The following is a 24,924-nucleotide window of genomic DNA, read 5'->3' as shown; positions in this document are numbered from 1 at the left end:
TGCGGGCACTGTACAGTCTGCCAGTATATCGAGACGGGGAACACCTACATAAGTAATGTCACAGGAAAAAGCTACACCAAACAATTTATTAATTGTAGTACCAAGGGGGTGGTCTATAAGGCCTCCTGTTCCTGTAGCATCGAATATATTGGAAAGACTATCAGGGAATTCAAGCATCGTGTTGGAGAACACATCGGGGATGTAGAGCACGGGAGAGATACCCCCATCTCTCGGCATGTTAACCATCTGCATAATGGCCAACCTAGTCACCTTAAATTTATGGCCATCGAGAAAGTGACCAAACCTATACGTGGGGGGGGGGGGGATTGGGACAGATTGCTGTTACAGCAGGAGGCGAAGTGGACCTTTTATTTAAACACTGAGTCCATATGGCCTTAATGACCAAATCAATTATAGTTGCTTTGTCTGATTAGTCTTCTGGTGCCTCTTATTTTAGTCAACTTTAGTTATCACACAGTCATCAGTTATTTCATTATGCCTAAATCCTTATAATGGTCACCCAATATTTGTTATGGGATTCGCTATATTAACAACTAGCTGAAGAGCCCGGCGTTGCCTGGGCATAGTAAATATCTGTGGTTAGTTATAGCACCTCACTTCTCTTATTTTCCCATCACGCCTCTCATTTTCCCAATCACATCTTTCATTTTCCCCCTCACATCTCTCATTTTCTCCCTCACACCTCTCATTTTCTCCCTCACTCCTCTCATTCCCCCCTAACACTTGTCATTTCAACCTCACATCTGTCATTTTCTGATCACTCCACTATTTTTCCTCACTCCTCTCATTTTGCACTCACACCTTTTCATTTTCACCTCACACCCCTCATTTTCACCTCAGTATATACATGTTTGTCATCTCCCTTATATATATAGTATACATCTGTATGTCATCTCCTGTATATAGTATATACCTGTATGTCATCTCCCCTGTATATAGTATATACCTGCTGTGTGTCATCTCCCCTATATATAGTATATACCTGAATGTCATCTCCTTCTATATATAGTATATACACCTGTATGTCATCTCCTCCTGTATATAGTATATACCTGTGTGTCATCTCCCCTGTATATAGTATATATCTGAGTGTCATCTCCTCCTGCATATAGTATATACCTGTATGTCATCTCCTCTTGTATATATATGTACCTATATGTCATCTCCTCCTCTATATAGTATATACCTGTGTGTCATCTCTCCTGTATATAGTATATATCTGTGTGTCATCTCCCCTGTATATAGTATATACCTGTGTGTCATCTCCTCCTGTATTAGACCTCGTTCACACGTTATTTGCTCAGTATTTTTACCTCAGTATTTGTAAGCTAAATTGGCAGCCTGATAAATCCCCAGCCAACAGGTATATACTCTTTGGTGCCATCGCTCTCATTCTTTAAGTCCCCCTTGTTCACATCTGGCAGCTGTCAATTTGCCTCCAACACTTTTCCTTTCACTTTTTTCCCCATTATGTAGATAGGGGCAAAATGGTTTGGTGAATTGGAACGCGCGGGGTTAAAATTTCGCCTCACAATATAGCCTATGACGCTCTCGGGGTCCAGACGTGTGACTGTGCAAAATTTTGTGGCTGTAGCTGCGACGGTGCAGATGCCAATCCCGGACATACACACACACATACACACATTCAGCTTTATATAGTAGATATAATATGTTACTCACCATGGCATTTATTGCTTTAGGGCTCCTCTCTATACCATGGCTATTCTACTACATGTGGTGTTTTGGTTATACTACTTTTTTTTGCATATACGGTCCTTTGTTACCTAGGACCATTAACCCTTTAACCCCTTCACGACATGCGCCGTACTAGTACTGCGCATGCCGTGAATCCCCCTTTGATGTGGGCTCCGGCGGTGAGCCCACATCAAAGTCACAACATGTCAGCTGTTTTGTAGAGCTGACATGTGCGCGCAATAGCGGCGGGTGAAATTGCTATTCACCCGCCGCTATTAACCTGTTAAATGCCGCTGTCAAACACAGACAGCGGCATTTAACTACCTCATCTGGCCGGGCGGCCGGATATGACGTCATCGCCGACCCCCGTCACATGATCGGGGGTCGGCGATGCATCAGGAAGGTAACCATAGAGGTCCTTGAGACCTCTATGGTTACTGATGCAGGCCTGCTGTGAGCGCCCCCCTGTGGTCGGCGCTCACAGCACACCTGCATTTCAGCTACATAGCAGCGATCTGATGATCGCTGCTATGTAGCAGAGCCGATCAGGCTATGCCAGCTTCTAGCCTCCCATGGAGGCTATTGAAGCATGGCACAAGTAAAAAAAAAAAATGTTTTTAAAAATATGAAAAAAATATAAAAAATATAAAAGTTTAAATCACCCCCCTTTCGCCCCATCCTAAATAAAACAATAAAAAAGAAAAAATCAAACATACACATATTTGGTATCGCCGTGTTCAGAATCGCCCGATCTATCAATTAAACAAAAGCATTAACCTGATCGCTAAACGGCATAGCGAGAAAAAAATCCGAAACGCCAGAATTACTTTTTTTGGTCGCCACGACATTGCATTAAAATGCAATAACGGGCGATCAAAAGAACGCATCTGCGCAAAAATGGTATCATTAAAAACAACAGCTCGGCACGCAAAAAATAAGCCCTCACCCGACCCCAGATCACGAAAAATGGAGACACTACGGGTATCGGAAAATGGCACTTTTTTTTTTTTTTAGCAAAGTTTGGAATTTTTTATCACCACTTAGATAAAAAATAACCTAGCCATGTTAGGTGTCTATGAACTCGTAATGACCTAGAGAATCATAATGGCAGGTTAGTTTTAGCATTTAGTGAACCTAGCAAAAAAGCCAAACAAAAAACAAGTGTGGGATTGCACTTTTTTTGCAATTTCACCGCACTTGGAATTTTTTTCCCGTTTTCTAGTAAAAAACATGGCAAAACCAATGGTGTCGTTCAAAAGTACAACTTGTCCCGCAAAAAATAAGCCCTCACATGGCCAAATTGACGGAAAAATAAAAAAGTTATGGCTCAGGGAAGGAGGGAAGTGAAAAACGAAAACGCAAAAATGAAAAAGGGCCGCGACTTGAAGGGGTTAATAGTACTCACGGTTTGCTGTTTATTTTTATTATCGCCTTTTGGTTGTTCTGGTATGGGGTACCATTTTTTTGATGGAGTATTACAGCAATATAGATTTGTCCTTATATAGTATTTCAGTATCCAGGTTACGCCATGTTAGCATTACTTTTGTTTTGTGCAGTGGACGACAGCGTCTTTTTTGGGCTTCTGGTTATGGTTGGGTTCGGTTATTGTGTCACCTTCTGTTTTTACTCCAAGGGGGTTCTATTGCTTATGTGTGAAGCTATACGCTTGGACTTGTTCCCTCTTTTCGGCACCCACCATATAATATTATCTGGTGCTGTAGTATTTATTTCTCCTCATCGTATATAATAATAATAATAATTTTATCGTATATAGCTTCACCTTGGCTTCCTGACTACTGTTAGCTTGCCATCTCAGTTTACTTTCATATATTTTTTTCAGATGGTGCTGCGTGGTTTTTTTGTTCCGCTTGGTTACCGGGTTACTTGCACTTCTGGTCAGCGATTCTATGTATATTAAACCTAGTAGATATATATATATATATATTTTTTTGCCCTGCAGTGATTTACCGTTCCATACCGCGTATTACCTTACCCATATCCACTCGCACAGGGCCCCTTTTTTTGTTGTGTATGTGGCTCTGCAGGGCTTACCGCTCTGCTCTGTGTATTGTTTCTCTAACGTTGCCTAGTTACCGTTACTTCCGGTTAGGGGTTTGATGCCGCATTAATTCCCCTTATTACACGGCGAACCTATGTTATATTATTTTGCATAAAGGACGCTCTTCCTTTTCCTCCTCCCTCCAGTTTTTAGTAACCTGTGTGCTCATCACAGTGAGCGGCGTTCTGCCTAGGTTGCCAGGTAGCGGTAACTTCCTATTTTCATGGGACGCATGACAGGAAGTTCCTTCATTATTCACGGAGGTGTTTACTCCACATGGAACCCGGCGTGTGACATCATTCAACCCGTGAGTTTCTCTGCTATCCGGCATTTCCATGTTTTGTCTATGCTAGATATGCATGTATTATGTAGTATACAGCGCGCAGGATGAGCGCCGATACCAGCTCTCTTACCGCATCTCAATCATCCACAGCTGCCATGTGTTATAAGCGCCCTATAGGAAGTGTGATATGTTCTTACGTGCCCCTTTTTTCACACTTTGGCCCTGGCCGCAACTACTCCCTGCAGGACAGCATAGAGGGTGGCAGGACTTTTTGTCCCTCCTTTACCAGCACTTAGCAACATCTCCTTATACAAGCAAGTTCCCTGATGACTTGAGCTTGGAAGAAACGCGTTGGGACGACAAGAAAGGGAGAGTGCAGGGAATGTGCATACAGGAGTAGCTGTGGACTGCCCTTGTAAGGGCAGGAGCTTTGGGGATAGCCGTTAGCCTCATAGGGATTGACATCTTTGCTTTACCCGGTTGTTCATCAGGCGTGGGAACATCTGGTGCTCCTATACCTGCCTGATGGAATTGGTGAGACCGTTCCTTTTAGTCTGTTTAAAAGTTACAATAAGCATCTCTTACAGTACATGCTAAACAATTGTTTATTGTCTATGTATGCGCCTGAGGATATAGGGATTGTTGCTGTCTTTTATTTATTTGGGTACAGCCTCTTTTGAACCCTGTCTCAGTAATAGTAGTTCCGTAATTACGGTCGAAATTTTATTAATCCTATTTTGGGCTCATCTGGATCTTAAATCCATTATATATGGTTGAGACTTGGCCCTTATGTTTTTTTATATTCACTTGGGTGACGTGGTTTTAATGACTTTAGTGTATTAAAAGTTGTGTTTTATTTTCCACCTTTTTGCTTTGTTATGATTAATTAGTGGGATCATCTGTATGACTCACACTCTATATACAGATTTTTTGCTTTGTTACAATCCATTGATTACCCACCATGTCACAACTATATAGCGCTCCTAGGGCTGGGACCTGCACCTTACGGGTGCTTACTGAATGACCGAGCCCTAGCCCCTTCTGAAGGAACAAGGATAGATGTTAAAAGGGATCTCCCTCAACTCCCCACCGAATCCACTTTCACTGCCAATTTAATGAGGGTTCCCCATCAAGGACAGGAAACCAACTGATGCGGAAAGAGGAGCCATCTTTTATGTTTCTTGTCCTTGAAGGGCGGATCCTCTGTCTCATGGTGCCATCATTGGCGGCTTAAAAAAAAAAAAAAAAAAAAAAAAAACTTAAAAAAAAAACTTAAAAAAAAGTTTTAAACTTTCCCAATCCTCAGGATGGGGGAGAGTGGGATTAAGTTATAAGAGATTCTTTAAATGGAGGTGGAGAATAGGGTAAAAAGACAAATTGCAGTTAAAATATCTTGTTTTAATCCCAGAGCTCTGATTTTGCTTTTGTTCCATTTCACTTTTTTTTTCAAGCACAATATGGTTGTAGGCCAACTTTTATTTGGCATTCTCTGGGGGTCATGCACCTTCACTCCTCCCTGATACTACAGAACCAATCAATCTCAGATGCTGCAGTGATTGACAGTGTCTGGTAGAGAAGGGTGAAACACCCACACTCCCCAGGAAAAACAGATTGTTGACCACCAGGACATTTTGTATAGAAAAGGTCTTACATACTGTGCTCCAAAAAGGCAGCAACTGAATATCGCTGCATTGATGTAACCGTGCAGTACTGAAAAGAGCAGCATAATCAGGAGCTCATGGATTTTTATAAGGTTTTTAAACGCCATTGTTTGAATAGGTGACAGGTCTCCTTTATTTAAAAAAAAAAAAAAAAAAAAAAAAAAAAAACACAGACCGATAACCTCTAAATACACCCAGTGTAAATTGTACAACTGGAGAATTGACCGATTTAGTGTTTGACAAAAGAGGCAGAATTATTCCATATGGTCTCATTTTTAAAAGACATACTGTATTTCTCACAAAGTCACTGACAAGTTTGTATGAAAATATAGATTTCTATCCTTTTTACAATATAACATTGACTAAAGCTCATCGCTGGTCTTTGCTGAAGATATAGGGCTTCCTTCTCCATCCTGTAATACATGAAAGGCGACCAGAGGACATTTCTTGACATTGAGACACACCAGCTTCTCAATTGAAGCTGTCTTCACGATATTGAATCCCTCTTCTCCGCCAAATGTGCTGGGTTTCCAGTATTCTGGAGAACATATAGGATTCCCCATAAGTCCTTTGAGTGAGAACGGTGCTCCAATTTCTATCATACTTTCCCCAAAAATAGAATTTGGATGAGTTTTTTCCAACATGAGGCCGGGGTAAAACTCCACTGCATCTATATCACCGTACAAGGATTCAAGTTGTGATGCAATTTCTGTTTCTCCTGTGTTAAAAAAAAAAAATAGAGAGTGTTTTAGACCCAAATAAGACCATTACGGATTTTCACATGGTCATGGATTCTCCAAATTGCTAAAATGCCCCATCCACAATATCTTGTCCCAAAGTCAAGTTCTCATTTAGACTCCCCAGCTTTAGGAAAACAGTCAAGAGATCGGTCTCTGGTGGTCCCATTAAGAATGAATGGCGCGGAGGTGCACATGACCACGCAATGATCAAGAGTGACTGCAGAATCCAAGCAATAAGAGGTAGCTCAACCCATCACCATCCCTAGAAGTCATCCCCCAGATCTGCCATGTTCGGCTGACTGTTGGATCTGCCGCTACATTCATTCTTCATCTGGATGTAAAGGGTGTACATGGCTCTCCATTAGACATTGACGCACGCAAACAAGTTTGCTTGATTTTTAGAAACATCATTAAGAAGGCCCAAACGAGCATGATCACCAACTTAATTTTTTTGCTGGAAATGCAACATTAACCCCTAATCCCTTGTGTCCAATTAGTGTAGGGGCATTAAAATACTTGCTGGAACCTTGGGGGAAGATGGGACCAAGTGACTTTGCCGGCTCATGTAGGGATCGCTGTGCTACTTCCATGCATAAAAGCCTGCGGAGCCTCAGAATGAGGCCTTATAGACTAACATTGTGATGGCAGCTTCCAGTGCACATAAATCAGTGTCATCCGACTAGTCTGATAAGAGGTTAAGCGATCCAGAAGAGGAAAGTAGCAATGCTGAGAAATGGGCAAGATTGCGATTAGGAGTTTGATGCAGATAGACTATTTAGGCATAAGGGATTTGGGACTAAGACCTTTGCTGGGAGTGCTTCTTTAAGAGATGGGGGGGGGGGTTAAGGCTAAAATAAGCCATCATTCACTGTAGAATTTGAACTGCCATTTGTGATCACCTGCCAACTAGACTCTCCGGGATTCTTTCAATTGAAGAGCACTGCAGTCTAGTTGGTATGTGACTGCAAGTATAAATTACATCACCACCAACCCGCACGGGGAAAGTGCTGAATTCAGGTTATGTCAGATGTGCACAGTCTGTAGTCACAAAGAACAGCTGCTTTTTATTTCAGTGTAGACAAACACTTTAAAAACATTTTTTATTTACATTTATATAGATCACATTGATAATGTGTCCTTTGACAATGATTTATCCTAAACATCTTTTTAGTGTTTTTTTTTTGTTTGTTTTTTAATGGATTTTGCATTATGTGATTCTTTATCTTCCCAAACTATTCCATACCAATGTGCCCATTTATACTGGCAGACTGAAGGCCAAAATGGCATTAATTTGGGCTCAGTCTGGAAATACAGAGCCAATACCGGAGGGGTAAAATAATATCAGCTTTAGGGATTAGGAATGGGTTGTTTGCATAGCAACTCGGCCTTTAATCACATCATGATCTGTCTCAAAGTAAAACTTATAACAGTTTCCTTTCTCCTTAATCACATTATTTTGAACTCTTAAGTTGGTGTCCTAAAGATATTTTCACACACCAAATTCACCATAATTTCTGCCACCAAGGTGACGAATTCTGGCAAATGACTGGCAAACATTTCTTTTGCAGGATGATACAAGCCGAAAGGTGTGCTACATTCCTCAGAAGGCACATGCCCTTTAGTGTGGTGCATTTTACACCAGTGCACACTTAAGTCTTGATGAATCAGGGTTAAAATTATTAGAAAATAGACACTTATTAAAAGGGATTTTACCACTGAACAGAACCCATCCAGATCCCCGTCCCTCTGCAATGCACCACTGCGGCAAGTGGCCGTGGTTGAGCATTGGTACAGTAGAGTCCCCAAGAGTCATGATGTACAGAGACACCAGATCTTTTCTAATCCTTGTACCTGTTAAATCCTGGAAAGAGTTGTACGCTTTCAAGCCAAATCTTTTACGATATTCATTGAAAGGTTGTAGTCTAAGTTTTCGGGATTCGTCAATAATTCCAATAGCGATGTGCAAGAGACGAGGGTGCAAGTTCTTTCCGCCACCAATCTGTTCAAGAAAAAAAAATAATAATTTACTATCCATCCATCTTATCCATTTCAAATCATAGTATGTGCATAAGATTGCACAAGTTTGCATGTTTGGTGTTTCTGTAATCACACTGACCTGGGCAACCATGTTTCCAGTTCATTTTTACTACATAAAAGCTAAACATCATGTTCCTTTTAAATCTCAGACTCTGTACACCATTGTTACTCCCTTATGAAATCATAGTAAGTCGGATCCAAATTAAACTTACGATTACATTACGGCATTGAAAATCTTTACCGCCCATGTAATATATATCCAGATGTCGCAAGATCTGCATCCGCGGGCGACACATCTCATACTGGGGTTGGATGATGAAATAAGTCTCCACCCGAGCAGCGTACAAACTATAAATAGCATGGCACGTGTATGTACTCGCTGCTGAGAAAAGCCCACAGGGAATAAAAAAGCAGCTCGGAGCATAGAAGACTAATCCTTAATGTACTGGACAGGGAAGGGGGAGAGCAAGAACGATCCACGTCAGGGTAGGTTTTAAAGGGTTTTCCCCGTAAATACAAGAATGTTCTAGCCACATGACCAGTGGACATCCCAATCTGGTCAGATCCTCTAGTCTGGAGAACGGTGTCCCCCCTGTGAATAGAGCCATGATGAGTATGCTCAACAACTGGGACTTGCTTACATTCACCTCTTTGCTCTTGGTATGACATGTTCAAGCATCCGCACCACCATTCACACAGTGGACTCTTGTTTTCTCGACATCAAACCCTCAGTGATCATACATCCCTGTGGATAGCTGGAAAACCTCTTTAAAAAGGTGAATGATGTTGAAAAGGCAATGCCGAGTGGGAGAATTAGTAATTTAAATTTCTCTGCCCTAGAGGAACACTAATTTCTATAGTGTAGGATCACTGGTGATGGCAAATTTGTCCACTAGTTACAAGTTGGTGAAGAGAAGGTCGTAGACCTTGGCCAAGAGTCGTTAATTTCTACCACCCATTACACATGCATGCTCAGCTTAGTTGAGCACATTCATGTTCTTAATAAGGCCGGACCCCTCAGTCAGTAGGACAGTCTGATGAAACGCCATTCCTAACTGGGCAAATTACCCATCCAGAACCTCAATCGATCCCAGTTACAGGGCTGTGAAGTACCCCATGACAAGAAGCCAAGACATATGCACCCTACCGCTACATTAACTGAAAGAATTAAAGATATTTTTTTAGTTCCATAGGTCAACCCCCCCCCCAGCAATCAGCAAGGTATGAGTCAACTTGTAGTTGGAAATGACCATTGTGTATCTGCCGATTGGTGCAGTCATCGGATAAGTAGTGTAGTCACAGTTTACCTTTCCTGCTATCTGCTTTGTGAAGGACTCCACCAGAGCTTCCACCCCGTAATCTGTGAGCATTGTTGTGTTATAGATGAAGCTGCTATAGCTGTAATCCTGTCCGGAAATGTTAAAGCTGTCCGGCATGAGGGGATGCCAATGGTACAACTGGTTAAACTCCACAGCAATTCTGTTGCGGTACTGGAACTGGACGCCAAAGAGCAATTCTGGATCAAATTTCAGCTTTAAGTAATACCCGCTGAGGTGTTGAACATAGTCTTCTATTACTATCTTAATGGTCTCTCCTACAAAAGAAAAAACAAAAAGTTTAGTCCTACAGACCCCAAAATTGTTTAAGGTCTTTCTAGTCTAGTTTAGCAGTTGTGATACACTTTGTGTTCTAGACTGGACATTCCCTTTTATCTAGATGGGTCCAAATTGTTGAGATTTCCTTCTTAATTATACTTCCCCCCCCCCCCCTGCATGGCTCTTCCCAGTTAATCTCCTCAGTCATTTGGCTTCCCTTGAACCAGTTTTGAGAGTTTTCTGGCGCGTTGGCACTATAACTGGTAAACACATTAAAAACCATTTACCAAGACAGAGCTCCAAAATGCCCTGCCTTGAGGGATTACCCACCTTAAGTCATCATTTCTGATGTGTTATCACATACTCTTGCAAAGTTTTTTACAGCATTAAAAAAAAAAAAAAAAACCTTATCCATTGCAGTCTTAATCTGTTAGAAAAATAAATTTCTGTCTGTGGAAGTGTGTGCAGTCTGCAAAGTGGAATGATGTCCCCAGATGAAGCTGACCTAGGCGAACAAAGTGGAATTAAGGGAACCAAACACTTAATATTGAAAAAAGGAGAGTGGCTATCCCAACTGGTAAGATCCAGAGTAAATGTTGCAGTACATAAATCCTTCATTGTTGCTATAGGACATGTTATACAGTAAGCATATATACATACACGATGTATCAGCACACTGCAACTAATACATGAACTCCAATATTGCTGTAAACATTTAAAAATGTAAGGTACATGGATTAAGAAAAAAAAATTATATCTAAGAGTGCAAAAGCCTTCAACCATGTCAAGGTGTACCTAAATATGGATGGTCCCCAACCACTGTATGTCATCTCTTCATGTATTCATTAGCTGGAGTGTGTATGCATGCATGCATGCATGCATATTGGCCACCTAGTACTTAATGTACAGGTGCACAAACCCTAAATGTGTGTGAGCCCCATTTTTGCTGTTTTCCCCCCTCAGTACATCTGGATGGGGTGGGGGGGGGGTGGCCCCCTATAGTGCTCAGCACTCTTACCTACCCATCTTTCCCATACAAACTTTTAATTAATTGTGAGCTACGTCTGGCTTACATTTCCCTCCCCATTCAGGGGGCACATGGGGAGGTTGGACTTAATGGTTTGATACCGTCCTTATTAAAAAGGTACACCTTGACGTGGTTGCACTTTATCTAAAAAAAAAAAAAAAAAAAAACATTTTTCATCCTAAATAACCACTTTAGATGTGCATGATGCTGATGCGTGGCGACAATTTAGACTATTGACAGGATGGTTTTCTTGCTTACCTATTAGGATAAGTCTTGCAGTCTGAAACAACTGTTCATCACCCCACACGGGATGCTCCTTTTTTAGGACCTCACACACCCGATTGTGCTCACGAAGCCAAATGGTTGCGTACATCATTAGTCCGGGGAGAAGACCAAAGACCTCCTGTCCCATAGCCAACCTCTTCTCATTGGGAATAGTGTCCGGGTAGATCATGTGAACCGGAGCATCAACCACTGTTGGTGGATACATATCTCCATTTATTATCTGAAGTACAAAGACCCATGAAGAAAAAGGGTTTTTTTTAGCTCAAATGTTACAAGTAAATGTTCAAACCATTTTCCTCTAGTTTTTTTTTTGTGTGCAAACACCGCAATACGTATGCATAAAAACAAGCGCCATCATGACGGCACTTAGCCCAGGGCTTGTAAGTCTATTGCATTAAGGGGGGAGAACTTTTCAATCTGACTTGAAAAGATTAGTGTGTAACAGTTTTTTTGAAGCATGGGGGAATTTATAATTAAACTGGACACCTTAAAATATAAAATTCTTTTAATTCTGAAATTCATGTACCTTGTATATACCAAGTTCACCCAACTCCCAAGTTCACCCAACTCCCACCACCACCACCAAGTTCACCAAACTCCCACCACCACCAAGTTCACCAAACTCCCCCATTGTGTACATTCTACATAAAGCACACATTACTTGAGATCAGTTTTAAAACTAGAAGTGTTAGACAGAACCTGGGATAAAATCTATTATATAATTGTCTAAGGGTCACTTCCGTCTGTCCTGTCTGTCTGTCATGGATATTCATTGGTCGCGGCCTCTGTGTCATGGAAACCAAGTCGCTGATTGGGCGTTTTGCCACAACCAATCAGCGACGGCCACAGCCCGGCGGCAATATGGCTGCTCTTTCCTCCCCGCAGTCAGTGCCCGCTCCATACTCCCCTCCAGTCATCCAGTCAGTCCTCACATAGGGTTAATGCCAGCGTTACCGGAGCGCGGTGTAACGCACCCCAGTTACTCAGCTATTAACCCTGTGTGACCAACTTTTTACTATTGATGCTGCATATGCAGTATCAATAGTAAAAAGATCTAATGTTACAAATAATTAAAAAAAAACAAACAAAAAAAAAAGAACAAAAACAAAACTTTATTCTCCCCCTTCGACGTGGCGCTGTCTTCAGCAGTGCAAGTGGTAGGTTCCGGTGCTAAGGATGCTATGCGAGAAGGACCTGCCATGACGTCACGGCGACATCACAGGTCCTGTGCTCATACTAACCCTGGGACCGGAAGCAGCCGCATGCACCGCACACAGGCGCCAGGACTACAAGGGGCCCCTCGGAAGGTGAGTATAGGTTTCTTTTTTATTTTTTAACCTGTTACATATGTGGCTGGGCAATATACTACGTGGCTGGGCAATATACTACGTGGGCATGCATATTCTAGAATATCCGATGCGTTACAATCGGGCCACCATCTAGTAAATAAATAAATAAAATGTGCAGAAACCCCGCAGTAAGTAAATTTAAAGGGATAATTAGTTGACCCTATTTTGATAGGAGGAATAATAAAAAAAATAAAATAAATTTAAGTATAAAAGCCATCTCACTGCAACCAGGTGTACCCTACTCTAGTATTTCACCTTACCATGTGCCTGCAGGCCTCACTAGATTGGGGCAGAGCAGGACCCAGGCCTGACTTTGCATCTAGTCTTTCCATGGGAAGCTATATCCACGTATTGAGAGGTGGGTCGGGGTGGAACATGCCTCGATATGCATTTAGAACAAGGAACTAAGGCAAAACAAAACCCCTCAATTCTTTTAGATATACTTGTAGTTTGTGAAGGCACTCTGCCTCTTTCTTTGAGATGTTTTGAACCTTCTCTATACAGAACAAGATCTGCGATTGGTCCTCCAAACGCATCTAGAGGAATCGGTGCAGTATTGCATAAAGAGAGGTCAAATCAAAACATTAATGACATGCAGTTAAGTGGCCAACAGATCAACTGATAAAAGCCAACACTCCTATTTTTAAAACTGTACTTTGCAGCATTTTTTCCCACACTTTAATATTGTCAGGTACTGTAAACCTGTACATTAGGTCATAAATCCAGAATCCCCTCCAGTAACCAGCAGAGAGTTATTATACGGACCTGATACTTTAATTTGCCGTCTTTGAAGAGTCGCAGAGTATGTTGCCGATCCAAAGTATCTCCATATACGTGGCTGAGGTCAACCTAGAAGAGATGAGCAAGCGATTCATCATACTGATGCCACCAATTAGGAGAAGCACCATATTATGCTCCATCAGATTGTGAAACTGCAGTGTTAACAGGAGGATAAAATGGCCAGATAAAGCAAGCTAATAGATCTGTGTCAAAGCAGACCGCCTACACAGAAGAGTGATCACAAATACCAGATGAACTTTCAGCATCACCGACTATGAAACATTTATCCATAAAAAAAAAAAAAAAAAAAAAAAAAAAGTGTGTGTGGTCCCGATAACTGTTGGAATAATGCTTATTTGAAATATTGCAAAAACTATTTACTACGGTTTAGTAGTGCATGAGTTTTTGCCTCCAACAATAGTGTTCTGTTGCTTGTAAAGAGCAAAAAAAAAAGGAAAATGCACATCTCCCTCAGATAGATGAACATATTTTGCCGTTTCACATTTAAATAAGGGCCAAGATATGCAGGATTCCATAAATACTCTAGAAATTGTGGAGAGCCTTAGGGACCTTGGGGAATAGCTAAAGGATTTCTATGTTGCTGTACTACCAAGTCTATCAGAACGCTATGACACTTATAATCTAGGCGTGCATTTAGTGTAGTTACGAGTTACATTGGAGTATGTCGAAGGAAAGCTGAGATGAGTATAAGCAGCAGTGGGAAGAAAGAAGAAAGAAGAAAGAAGAAGATTAAAAGTATTTTGAAGGAAATACGTGAGCATTTTGTCTGCAATCAGGGCACCTAGAGACTGCCTGCAGAGTCTGGAAAGCTATAATGAACCAAATGAAGAAGCAAAATCAAAGGGGTAAAAGTGCCATTACTGAATAATATGACACTTCAAGTACTGAAGCTGCGTGTACTGTTAACACAAGTACATCAGAGCATGCATGATGTATAGACTCTGAGGCAACTAGTCATATGACTAATGACAGAAACTTCTCTAACCTTGAGCAAAGTAACTCAGAAAAAGTGATATTGGCCATTTGTCAGTATATGAATTCAGAAGGAAAAAGAAAAAAAAAATCAAAGAGGAGTTGTACCAGCTAAAATTCAAGGAAAGTGTATACACTGCCAAGCATGAACACCACAAGAATTGTATCCATGTATGACACATGCATGGTGCACAGAGACCCAGAAGCGATACGATAGTTTGTTGAAAAATAACTTGCTGATGGTATTAGTTGATTTGTGTTATCAGACAATGAAATGTACTACAACTAGTGCTTCTCACTAAATTAGAATATCAAAAAGTTAATTTCAATTCTTCAATACAAAAAGTGTATTATCTCATTATCTCAGTAAATTAGAATACTTTATAATAAGAGCTTGAAAAATTACTTTAAAAATGTTGGCCTACTGAAATGTATGTTCAGTAAATGTACTCAAAACTTGGTTGGGGTTCCTTTGGAATCAATTTCTGCATCAATACAGTGTGGCATGGAGGAGATCAGCCTGTGGCACTGCTGAGATGTTATGGAAGTCCAGGTTGCTTTGATAGCTACCTTCAACCCGTCTGCATTGTTGGGTCTGGTGTCATCTTCTTGACAATATCCATAGATTCTCTGAGGTAAGGTCAGGCGAGTTTGCTGGCCAATCAAGCACAGTGATACTGTTGTTTTTAAACCAAGTATTGCCACCTGTCCACACTGCCAAAAGTACCAAGTCCTGCTGGAGAATGAAATTTACATCTCCAAAAAGCTTGTCGGCAGAGGGAAGCATGAAGTGCTCTAAAATTTCCTGGCTGACTTTGGACTTGATAAAAAACACAATGGACCTACAGCAGCAGATGACATGGCTCCCCAAACCATCACCGATTGTGGAGACTTCACACTAGAACTCAAGCAGCTTGGATTGTGGCCTCTCCACTCTTCCTCCAGACTGGGGCCTTGATTTCCAAACGAAACGCAAAATTTACTTTGATCTGAAAACACCACCTTTGACCACTGAGCAACAGTAATTCTTTTTCTCCTTGGCCCAGGCAAGATGCTTCTGGCATGGTTTATTGGTCATGAGTGGCTTGACACAAGGAATGTGACACTTGTAGCCCATGTCCGGGATACCTCTGTGTGTGGTGGCTCTAGAAGCAGTGACTCCAGCAGCAGAGTCCACTCCTCGTGAATCTCCCAAATTTTTGAATGGCCTTTTCTGAACAATCCTGCCAAGGCTGCAGTTATACCAGTTGCTTGTGCAACTTTTTCTGCCACACTTTTTCCTTCCACTCAACTTCCCATTAATATGCTTGGATACAGCACTCTGAACAGCCAGCTGCTTTAGCAATGACCTTTTGTGGCTTCCCCTCCTTGTGGAGTGGGTCAGTGACTGCCTCTTGGACATCTGTAAAGTCAGTATCTTCCCCATGATTGTGGAGCTACTGAAACAGACTAAGGGACCTTTTAAAATGATTCGGAAGCCTTTGTACGTGTTTTTTGATCATTCTAATTGACTGAGATAATGACTTTTGGATTTTCATTGGCTGTAAGCCATAATCATGAACATTATCAGAAATAAACACTTGAAATAGATCACTCTGTAATGACTATATAATGTAGGAGTTTCACTTTTTGTATTGAAGAACTGAAATAAATTAACGTTTTGATGATATTCTAATTTTGTGAGAAGCACTTGAAGTGGTCTTAAAGGGAACCTGTCACCCCGTTTTTTCAGATTGAGCTATAAATACTGTTAAATAGGGCCTGCGCTGTGCGTTACTATAGTGTATGTAGTGTACCCCGAATCCCCACCTATGCTGAGAAATACATTACCAAAGTCGCCGTTTTCGCCTGTCAATCAGGCTGGTCAGGTCGGGTGGGCGTGTTCACAGCGCGCTTTTCTTCCCCAGCTTTCCATTGGTGGCGTAGTGGTGTGCGCATGTCCAAGTTCCGAATTCCCTGCGCGCACGTGAAGACACAGCGCGCGATCTGCGCTGTCATCCCTTTCATCGGTGGGGGCGGCCATCTTCCTGGGGCCGCGCATGCGCAGATAGAGTGCTCTGCTGCACGGGGCTTCAGGAAAATGGCCGCGGGATGCCGCGCGTGCGCAGAAGAGATCGCGGCGGCCATTTTCCCAAAGCCGAGATGCAAACTTGGCTTTGGGAAAATGGCCGCCGCGATCTCTTGTGCGCACGCGCGGCATCCCGCGGCCATTTTCCTGAAGCCCCGTGCAGCAGAGCACCATCTGCGCACGCGCAGCCCCAGGAAGATGGCCGCCCCCACCGATGAAAGGGATGACAGCGCAGATCGCGCGCTGTGTCTTCACGTGCGCGCAGGGAATTCGGAACTTGGACATGCGCACACCACTACGCCACCAACGGAAAGCTGGGGAAGAAAAGAGCGCTGTGAACACGCCCACCCGACCTGACCAGCCTGATTGACAGGCGAAAATGGCGACTTTGGTAATGTATTTCTCAGCATAGGTGGGGAATCAGGGTACACTACATACACTATAGTAACGCACAGCGCAGGCCCTATTTAACAGTATTTATAGCTCAATCTGAAAAAACGGGGTGACAGGTTCCCTTTAAATGGAAAAAAATGTCAAGAAAATCCTTAAACTAAGAATAGTACTACAATATCAGGACAAGTTCTGGACTTAATACACGTTTGTGGTCCAAGGAGTACTCAAACTCCTGGAAAGAAGGTATATTGTCTCACATTTAGAAATTATGCAATATATATACAGTTGTCGGCTTCACAGAATAAATTAAAGATATCTCACTGGAGTATATAACAAATTTGGGAGAATGCCAAAAATTCTGCAGATAAAGGAGCTGAACATACAAGCAATGAGACAAAGCATTAAGGAAAAAAAAATTTAATAGTGTTTCAGACCACTGTATCATACAACCAGGAACAAAATGGTGTAGTGAAAAGGACAGACACTTCCTTAAAGTATGAAAAATGAAGAAAAGATAACACGGCACCACTGCTGTTTGAAAACCCAAAATCTCCACAGCTACTTGCCGCTGCTGTGCCGTATATGCCTGGTATAAGGACACTCGGGTGCACTGTTTCAGTAATGTATTATTTATTTATATAGCACCATTAATTCCATGGTGCTGTACATGAGAAAAGGGTTACATACAGAATTATAGATCTTGTTTACAGTAAACAGGTTTACAGTGACAGACTGGTACAGAGGGGAGAGGAACCTGTCCTTGCGGACTTACATTCTATGGGATAGTGGGGAAGAGACAAGGTAGGGGAGAGGCGGCGGCTCTGGCGATGGCGAGGCGGCTCAGTTATTGCAGGCTGTAGGCTCTCTTGAAGAGACGAATTTTCAGGTTCCGTCTGAAGGATCCGAGGGTGGTGGATAATCGGACGTGTTGAGGCGTGGAATTCCAGAGGATGGGGGATATTCGGGAGAAATCTTGGAGGCGGTTGTGTGAGGAACGAATATGTGTGGAGGAGAGTAGGAGGTCTTAGGAGGATCGGAGATTACAAGAGGGAAGCTATTGGAAGATTAGTTCAGAGATATAGGGGAGGGGACAGGTTGTGGATGGCTTTGTAGATCATGGATTCGTTGGGGAATTGGGAGCCAGTGGAGGGATTTGCAGAGGGGAGAAGCAGGGGAGTAGCGAGGAGAGAGGTGGGCTAGCCGGGCAGCAGAGTTGAGGACAGACTGGAGTGGTGCAAGAGAGTTAGCAGGGAGGCCACAGAAGAGGGTGTCGCAGTAATCGAGGTGGGAGATGAGGGCATGCACAAGAGTTTTGGTATATTGTGGGCTGAGGAAGGAACGGATTCTGGCAATATTTTTGAGTTTGAGGCGACAGGAGGTGGCAAGAGTTTGGATGTGCGGTTTGAAGGACAGGGCAGAGTTCATAGTTACCCCGAGGCAGCGAACTTCAGGTATGGGAGAGAGCGTGATTCAGTTTACCATAATAGATAGGTCGGGTAGGGGGGATACGTGAGATGGGGGAAAGATGAGGAGTTCGGTTTTGTCTACACTGAGTTTTAGGAAGCGAGAGGTGAAGGAGGATATGGCTGACAGACACTTCAGGATTCTGGACAGCAGAGAGGTGACATCTGGGCCAGAGAGTAGATCTGAGTGTCTTTCGCATACAGGTGGTACTGGAAGCCGTGGGACTTTATGAGTTGTCCTAGGCCAAGGGTATAGATGGAAAAAAGTAGGGGCCCTAGGACAGAGCCTTGAGGAACTCCAACAGAGAGAGGGCGGGATGAGGAGGTAGTGTGGGAGTGGGAAACGCTAAATGTGCGGTCGGAAAGGTATGAGTCAATCCAGGACAGGGCAAGGTCTTTGATGCCAAGAAAAGAAAGAATCTGTAGCAGTAGGCAGTGATCGACTGTCGAAAGCAGAGGACAGGTCAAGAAGGAGGAGGATGGAGAACTGTCTGTTAGCTTTGGCTGTGCGTAAGTCATTAGTAATTTTTGAACCCTGAGGAAGGAATCCGTAGTAATTCCGAAATGCGTTGGTTAAAGATTATTGGCTCCCACCACGATCCGTACGCTCCAAGAGCAGCACCACGTGATCCAAAAGGTCCTTCTCTACCTCCAGCACAGATCTTCTACTAGGCGCACGCCCGTCACCGGCCGGGACGGCGTGCGCAGAAGATTCCACCACACAGCTACCAGGATCATAACAGAAATTGGATAGCTAAGTAGCCTTTCTTTACAAACTATATTATTATATTCCACCGTGACTTGTGACTCCTGGACTCTGCTTTAATTGATTCAGCCGCAATATATAGCTGTATAAGCAGCTCATCATATTGGGGAATCCATGTATATGTTTGTCTCTTAAAACAGGTAAAAAGCAGCCGATAGCCTAGTCACCCGCAGGGGCTTTTGTAACTAGTAACCACTATTTTATGCGCACATATATTTATTAAATATACATAGATCCCTTATCTTTTCAGGTATATACCCAGACTACTTATCTCCACGCCAAAGACATCTTGGAACAGTCTATTCAGCCTTTCATCATATGACAACACTATTAATGTGTGTACAGTAAAAAAAAATAAAATATAAATATAAATTATATATATATATATATATATATATATATATATATATATATATATATATATATATATATATATATATATATACATATATACATATACACACACACGTTCTCCCTGTTGTCACCTGCACATGTTCTAAATAAAGGATTGGTGTTTTTCAGGACCGGTGAGTGCACTTCTGTTTTTTTCTTCATTTTGGACTTCCTTAAAGTATGCCATTTGACTCAGTTTTTCCAACATATTGGGGCAAAGCAATCATGACAGTGTGCCATCTTCAAAAGCTGACTACCAGGTAAAGCTACTGAGAAAACGCCATATGAGCAATGTAACAGTGCAAGGAGGTCAACGAGATCATGGGTACCTGTGTGCCGGGTCCAGAACTAAAAGGGCTGCATCCTCTGTTTACGGGGGGAGGGGGGGGGGAGCTTGAAAGAGCCGCACCTTCCCCTGCAGTCTGGGGGAAGCCTTAGTGAGAGACAGAGCTTCCTGCTGTCCCAGGGGGGCGGGGAGAACCTGAAAAGGGCGCACAGCGTCAGAAGCATAATAAGAGAAAGTGCGTGAAGCAGGGGAGTCTGGTGCTGGCGGAGTGCAGTGCAGAGAGTAGAGTGGTGAGCGGCATGCACTGCTTCCCCCACCAGAGGGTACCGATGTGGTGACAGGCCATATAGAAGGAGCCCCGGTCACAAGCAGAGAGCCGTGCCACTGGAGCAGAGCCATGCCAGAAGAGAGTCGTGCCAGCAGAGAGTCGTGCCGAACAGTAGAGTCGAGCTGGGAGTTTTGCATCCAAAGAGAGAAGTGCTCCGTCCCGGGAGTACCAGCGGCACGCAGACCAACCTCCGCCATCAACATCTGGGACCAGAGAGAGCGGGACGTGCAGCATGTGTCCAGTGATGACCAGGGAACCCGGTGACGTATACGCGCTGCCCAGGAAGGACCGCATATGAGACCGACACTTTCACCCTGACGTTGCCAGCTGTTAGTTGCCCTGACCCTTTTGAACTGATTGCACCAGCTAAGATAATTAAGGAGCCACGTTGGGCTCGTACAGGACTGTTGCCCTCACCGTTGTTTGGCCACTATAGTATATGGACTAGGGGCAGTGGAAGGTACCGGAGACTGACCACTGTCCACGGAAGATGGACCAACGACTACAGTACCATCCTGGAGAAAGCGCTGCACCCGCCATTGCTGGTGCTATTGAGTTCACAGCAGGATCTGCAGAGTTAGGACTTCCTGACACACTTGCTACCAAACTGTCATTTTGCCATTTATATGGCAACTTCATTTTGCCATTTATACTGTTTGACCCTTTTCCTCTCTGCGTGGAGTATTCCTCTGTAAATAAACCTGTTAATGCTTGCTCTGCCTCTTCTGCATCACTGCATCCCACATTCCTGCAATTTCTACAACAGCAAGAAGCCTGAACTACAACACATCAGAATACTCAGAAGTAAAGTATTTGTACATTTTCTTTAAGAAAAAAACATACCAAGTGAAAAACTCATGCAAAAGCTTTCCTGGTGGGCTTCATTGAAACCCAGAAATGGACAAGGTCAGAATAAGCAGAGATGTAATGATTGATGAGAACTTTGTGTAGCTCAAGTTTGACATCATACGATTAGTCTAGCTGAAGTAATCGCAGTCTCAAAATAGGAAAAAATATGTAAATGTTTGGTAAGCTGAAGTCAGATCGTGAAGATCAAACAAGGGTATACCAGCTGGGTGTCTACCCTACTTTCTCAAAACACCACCTGACCCAGAGATGCAGTCATGCGATGAGATTCAACAACTACCTGACCATGAAATACTGAAGTGGATTAATGCTGCTAATGATGAAATGTTAAGTCCCTACAACTTTAACCCCTTTCAGACATCGGGTGTAAATGTACGCCGATGTCGGACTCCCTCCCTCTGATGTGGGCTCTAGCACTGAGCCCACATCTTTCCCAGAATACATCAGCTGTTTTAAACAGCTAACATGTGACTAACAGCCGCGGGTGGAATCAAGATCCATCTGCGGCTGTTAACCTGTTAAATGCTGCCGCCAAACTATGACAGCGACAAACTCGCACTTCCGGCAAGTGTTCCAGAAATCCCGCCCATCGGTCACATGATGACAGGTTAACAATGGGTTGGCATGACAAGCAGAGGTCTCCAGCAGACTTGCATGGTTGTCACTGCCGGATAGCTATGAGCACCGCCCGGTGGTTGGCACTCATAGCAAGTGAGCAATTCTGCTACATACAAGCGATCTGATCAACGCCTGCATGTAGCAGAGCCGATTGGATTATGGCAGCTTCTAGTCTCCCATGGAGACTATTGCAGGATGCCAAAAGTAAAAAAAATAAATAAAAATGCCGTATTTTTTTTTTTTTTTTTACGTTCACCCCCGTTTTGCCCCATTCAAAATAAAAACCCAGACATACATATGTTTGGTATTGCCGAGTTCAGATTCGTCTGATCAATATAAAAAAAATAAATAAAAAAAATAAACAGATCACTAAATGGCGTAATGAGAAAAGAAAATTGTTTTTTTGGTCACCGCAACATTGCATTAAAATGTAATAATGGGCGATCATAAGATCATATCTGCACCAAAACGGTATAATTAAGAAGGCCAGCTCGGCACACACAAAAAAAAAAAATTTATATATATATATAAATGTATATAAATGTATATATATATATATATATACATACATATATATATATATATATATATACATATATACATATATACATATATACATATATACATATATACATATATACATATATACATATATACATATATACATATATACATATATACATATATACATATATATATATATATATATATATATATATATATATATATATATACATACACACACACTAGCTATTGAACCCGCATTTATATTGGTATATTGTCTCCATCATGGTATGTGCTGCTCCATCCTGCGTCCCCATCCTGTCATGCGCTGCTCCATCCTGCGTCCCTATCCTGTGATGCGCTGCTTCCATCCTGTGATGCGCTGCTCCCATCCTGCGTCCCCATCCTGTCATGCGCTGCTCCATCCTGCGTCCCCATCCTATCATGCGCTGCTCCATCATGCGTCCCCATCCTTATGTGCTGCTGCATCCTGCGTCCCCATCCTTATGTTCATGCTGCATCCTGCGTCCCCATCCTTATGTTCATGCTGCATCCTGCGTCCCCATCCTTATGTTCATGCTGCATCCTGCGTCCCCATCCTTATGTTCATGCTGCATCCTGCGTCCCCATCCTTATGTTCATGCTGCATCCTGCGTCCCCATCCTTATGTGCTGCTCCATCCTGCGTCCCCATCCTATCATGCGCTGCTCCATCATGCGTCCCCATCCTTATGTGCTGCTGCATCCTGCGTCCCCATCCTTATGTTCATGCTGCATCCTGCGTCCCCATCCTTATGTTCATGCTGCATCCTGCGTCCCCATCCTTATGTTCATGCTGCATCCTGCGTCCCCATCCTTATGTTCATGCTGCATCCTGCGTCCCCATCCTTATGTGCTGCTCCATCCTGCGTCCCCATACTGTTATGTGCTGCTCCATCCTGCGTCCCCATCCTTATGTGCTGCTGCATCCTGCGTCCCCATACTGTTATGTGCTGCTCCATCCTGCGTCCCCATCCTTATGTGCTGCTGCATCCTGCGTCCCCATACTGTTATGTGCTGCTCCATCCTGCGTCCCCATACTGTTATGTGCTGCTCCATCCTGCGTCCCCATACTGCCTCTGACCCGCTCGGCGCCGAGTGCTGGGGGGGCCTGAGCAGGCGGGGACACCGGCGCGCTGTGGGGGTCAGGTGCCGGTATCACCGCCAGCTCAGGCCCCCCCAGCACTTACTATACTCACCTGTCCGGCGTTCCATCGCTGAGCGCCGCCATCTTCCCGGTCTCCTGGCTGTGACTGTTCAGTCAGAGGGCGGCGCCGGCGCGCATTAAGCGCGTCATCGTGCCCTCTGAACTGAAGGCCACAGACCGAAGACCGGGAAGATGGCGCCACTCAGCAATGGAACGGGGACAGGTGAATATAGGCCGATACTCACCCTCCTGGCGGTCCCTGCTTCTGCGGTGGAGATCGCGGTGTGCGTTCAGTGTGACACCCCCTGACGAAGGATCGTGCGTCCGAAACGCGCGTCGGGGTGCCCTGGACAGTGACTGGTAGTCCTTGGAATTGGAGTTATACACCATTAGTAAGTGTCCCCTTATATTTCATATTGGCTCATTCACTTTATTGTGTGTCGCCGCTAAAGCGGTATCATCTTGTTGCACATGTATGCACTGTTTGCACATTTATATTGAGTGATATTTACACTCCCATTTTTTTGCAGATTTCTGCTTTTACTTGACACATTTGTTTTTTAGTAGTTGCGATTTTTACCCCCTAATTTTGTTTTTATGGGCCATATGGTATGATATGACTGACACAAGATTTACATAAATGACACCAGTTTAACTACAGGCACTATTATATATACTAATATACATTATATACATTTTTTATATATATGCATTGTTTTGCTATTGTATGGTATAGTCTAAATTTTAATTAATAAAGCAATTTTTTATAACTATATCCTTGCTTTGATTGGTTTTATGGGATTTCTTTTTATGCTGAGTGCTTGATTTTTTCCTCTTCAGTATATGTAGTGTATCACTACATGACCGCGTATGGCCAATAAAGGATCCTTTCCGTAAAGCATCCCCCACCCCCAACTACCTTGCCCCTCTTAACCCCTCCATCTATTACCCAGGAAAACACACCACCACGTTAATTTCTTTTTGGATAATTTGGCCACAGCGGCCATTTTATTAACAAACAAATACATAAATAACAACATGTAAACAGTAAATATATAAAACCTCGAGGGGGGGGCTCTTGGAGCTAAAAAATCTGGCTCATAATAGGCAGAGAGCCTACCCAAAATTTTTACAAAAAACACGTATTTACCCTCAGCCGTAACCACCAGCTCGAGGGCACCATGTAACCCATTTCGGGCATACCAACCACAAAGCTCCCGAGGTAAACACCCCGTCCAGAGCCCGTACCAAAAGCCAGATCAACCCTATCAGCATCATCACCAACTCCAAGAACCCCACCCCCCGCCAACGCCACTGTGACAATAATACAGAATGCTTGCCTTCAATAAATCAACAGAAAAGAAATATAATTCAAAAGACCCCTTTTTTTTTTTTTTTTTTTTTACCTTAAGAATTGACGAACTCGCCGATCTTGCCTAAAGCTACGTTGCCTCATAGAACCGCTAAAACAGGGAGGGTGGGAGGGACTCACTTCGCCCGTCTAAGGTAACTGATCTCCCCTTTTCCC

The 24,924-nt window shown here is 43.1% G+C and overlaps 1 protein-coding gene across 1 annotated transcript in view; it reads right to left on the bottom strand.

The window, feature by feature from the left end:
* Positions 1-5,986: 5,986 nt before the first annotated feature.
* Positions 5,987-24,924, bottom strand: part of PTGS1 (prostaglandin-endoperoxide synthase 1) — an 82,510-nt gene continuing 63,572 nt past the window's right edge. Inside the window, exons 7-11 of the mRNA XM_069748545.1 lie at positions 13,518-13,601; positions 11,377-11,623; positions 9,804-10,090; positions 8,311-8,458; positions 5,987-6,437 (exon numbers count right to left, since the gene is read on the bottom strand). Of these exons, the coding sequence (XP_069604646.1) occupies positions 6,082-6,437; positions 8,311-8,458; positions 9,804-10,090; positions 11,377-11,623; positions 13,518-13,601 (1,122 nt within the window). The 3' untranslated portion in view covers positions 5,987-6,081. The remainder of the gene's footprint in view (positions 6,438-8,310; positions 8,459-9,803; positions 10,091-11,376; positions 11,624-13,517; positions 13,602-24,924) is intronic.

This window comes from Ranitomeya imitator, chromosome 2 (genome assembly GCF_032444005.1).
Source record: "Ranitomeya imitator isolate aRanImi1 chromosome 2, aRanImi1.pri, whole genome shotgun sequence".
Lineage (NCBI taxonomy): Eukaryota > Metazoa > Chordata > Amphibia > Anura > Dendrobatidae > Ranitomeya > Ranitomeya imitator.
The sequence above is the reverse complement of the archived record's forward strand: the minus strand, read 5'-3'. Positions and strand labels throughout refer to the sequence as shown.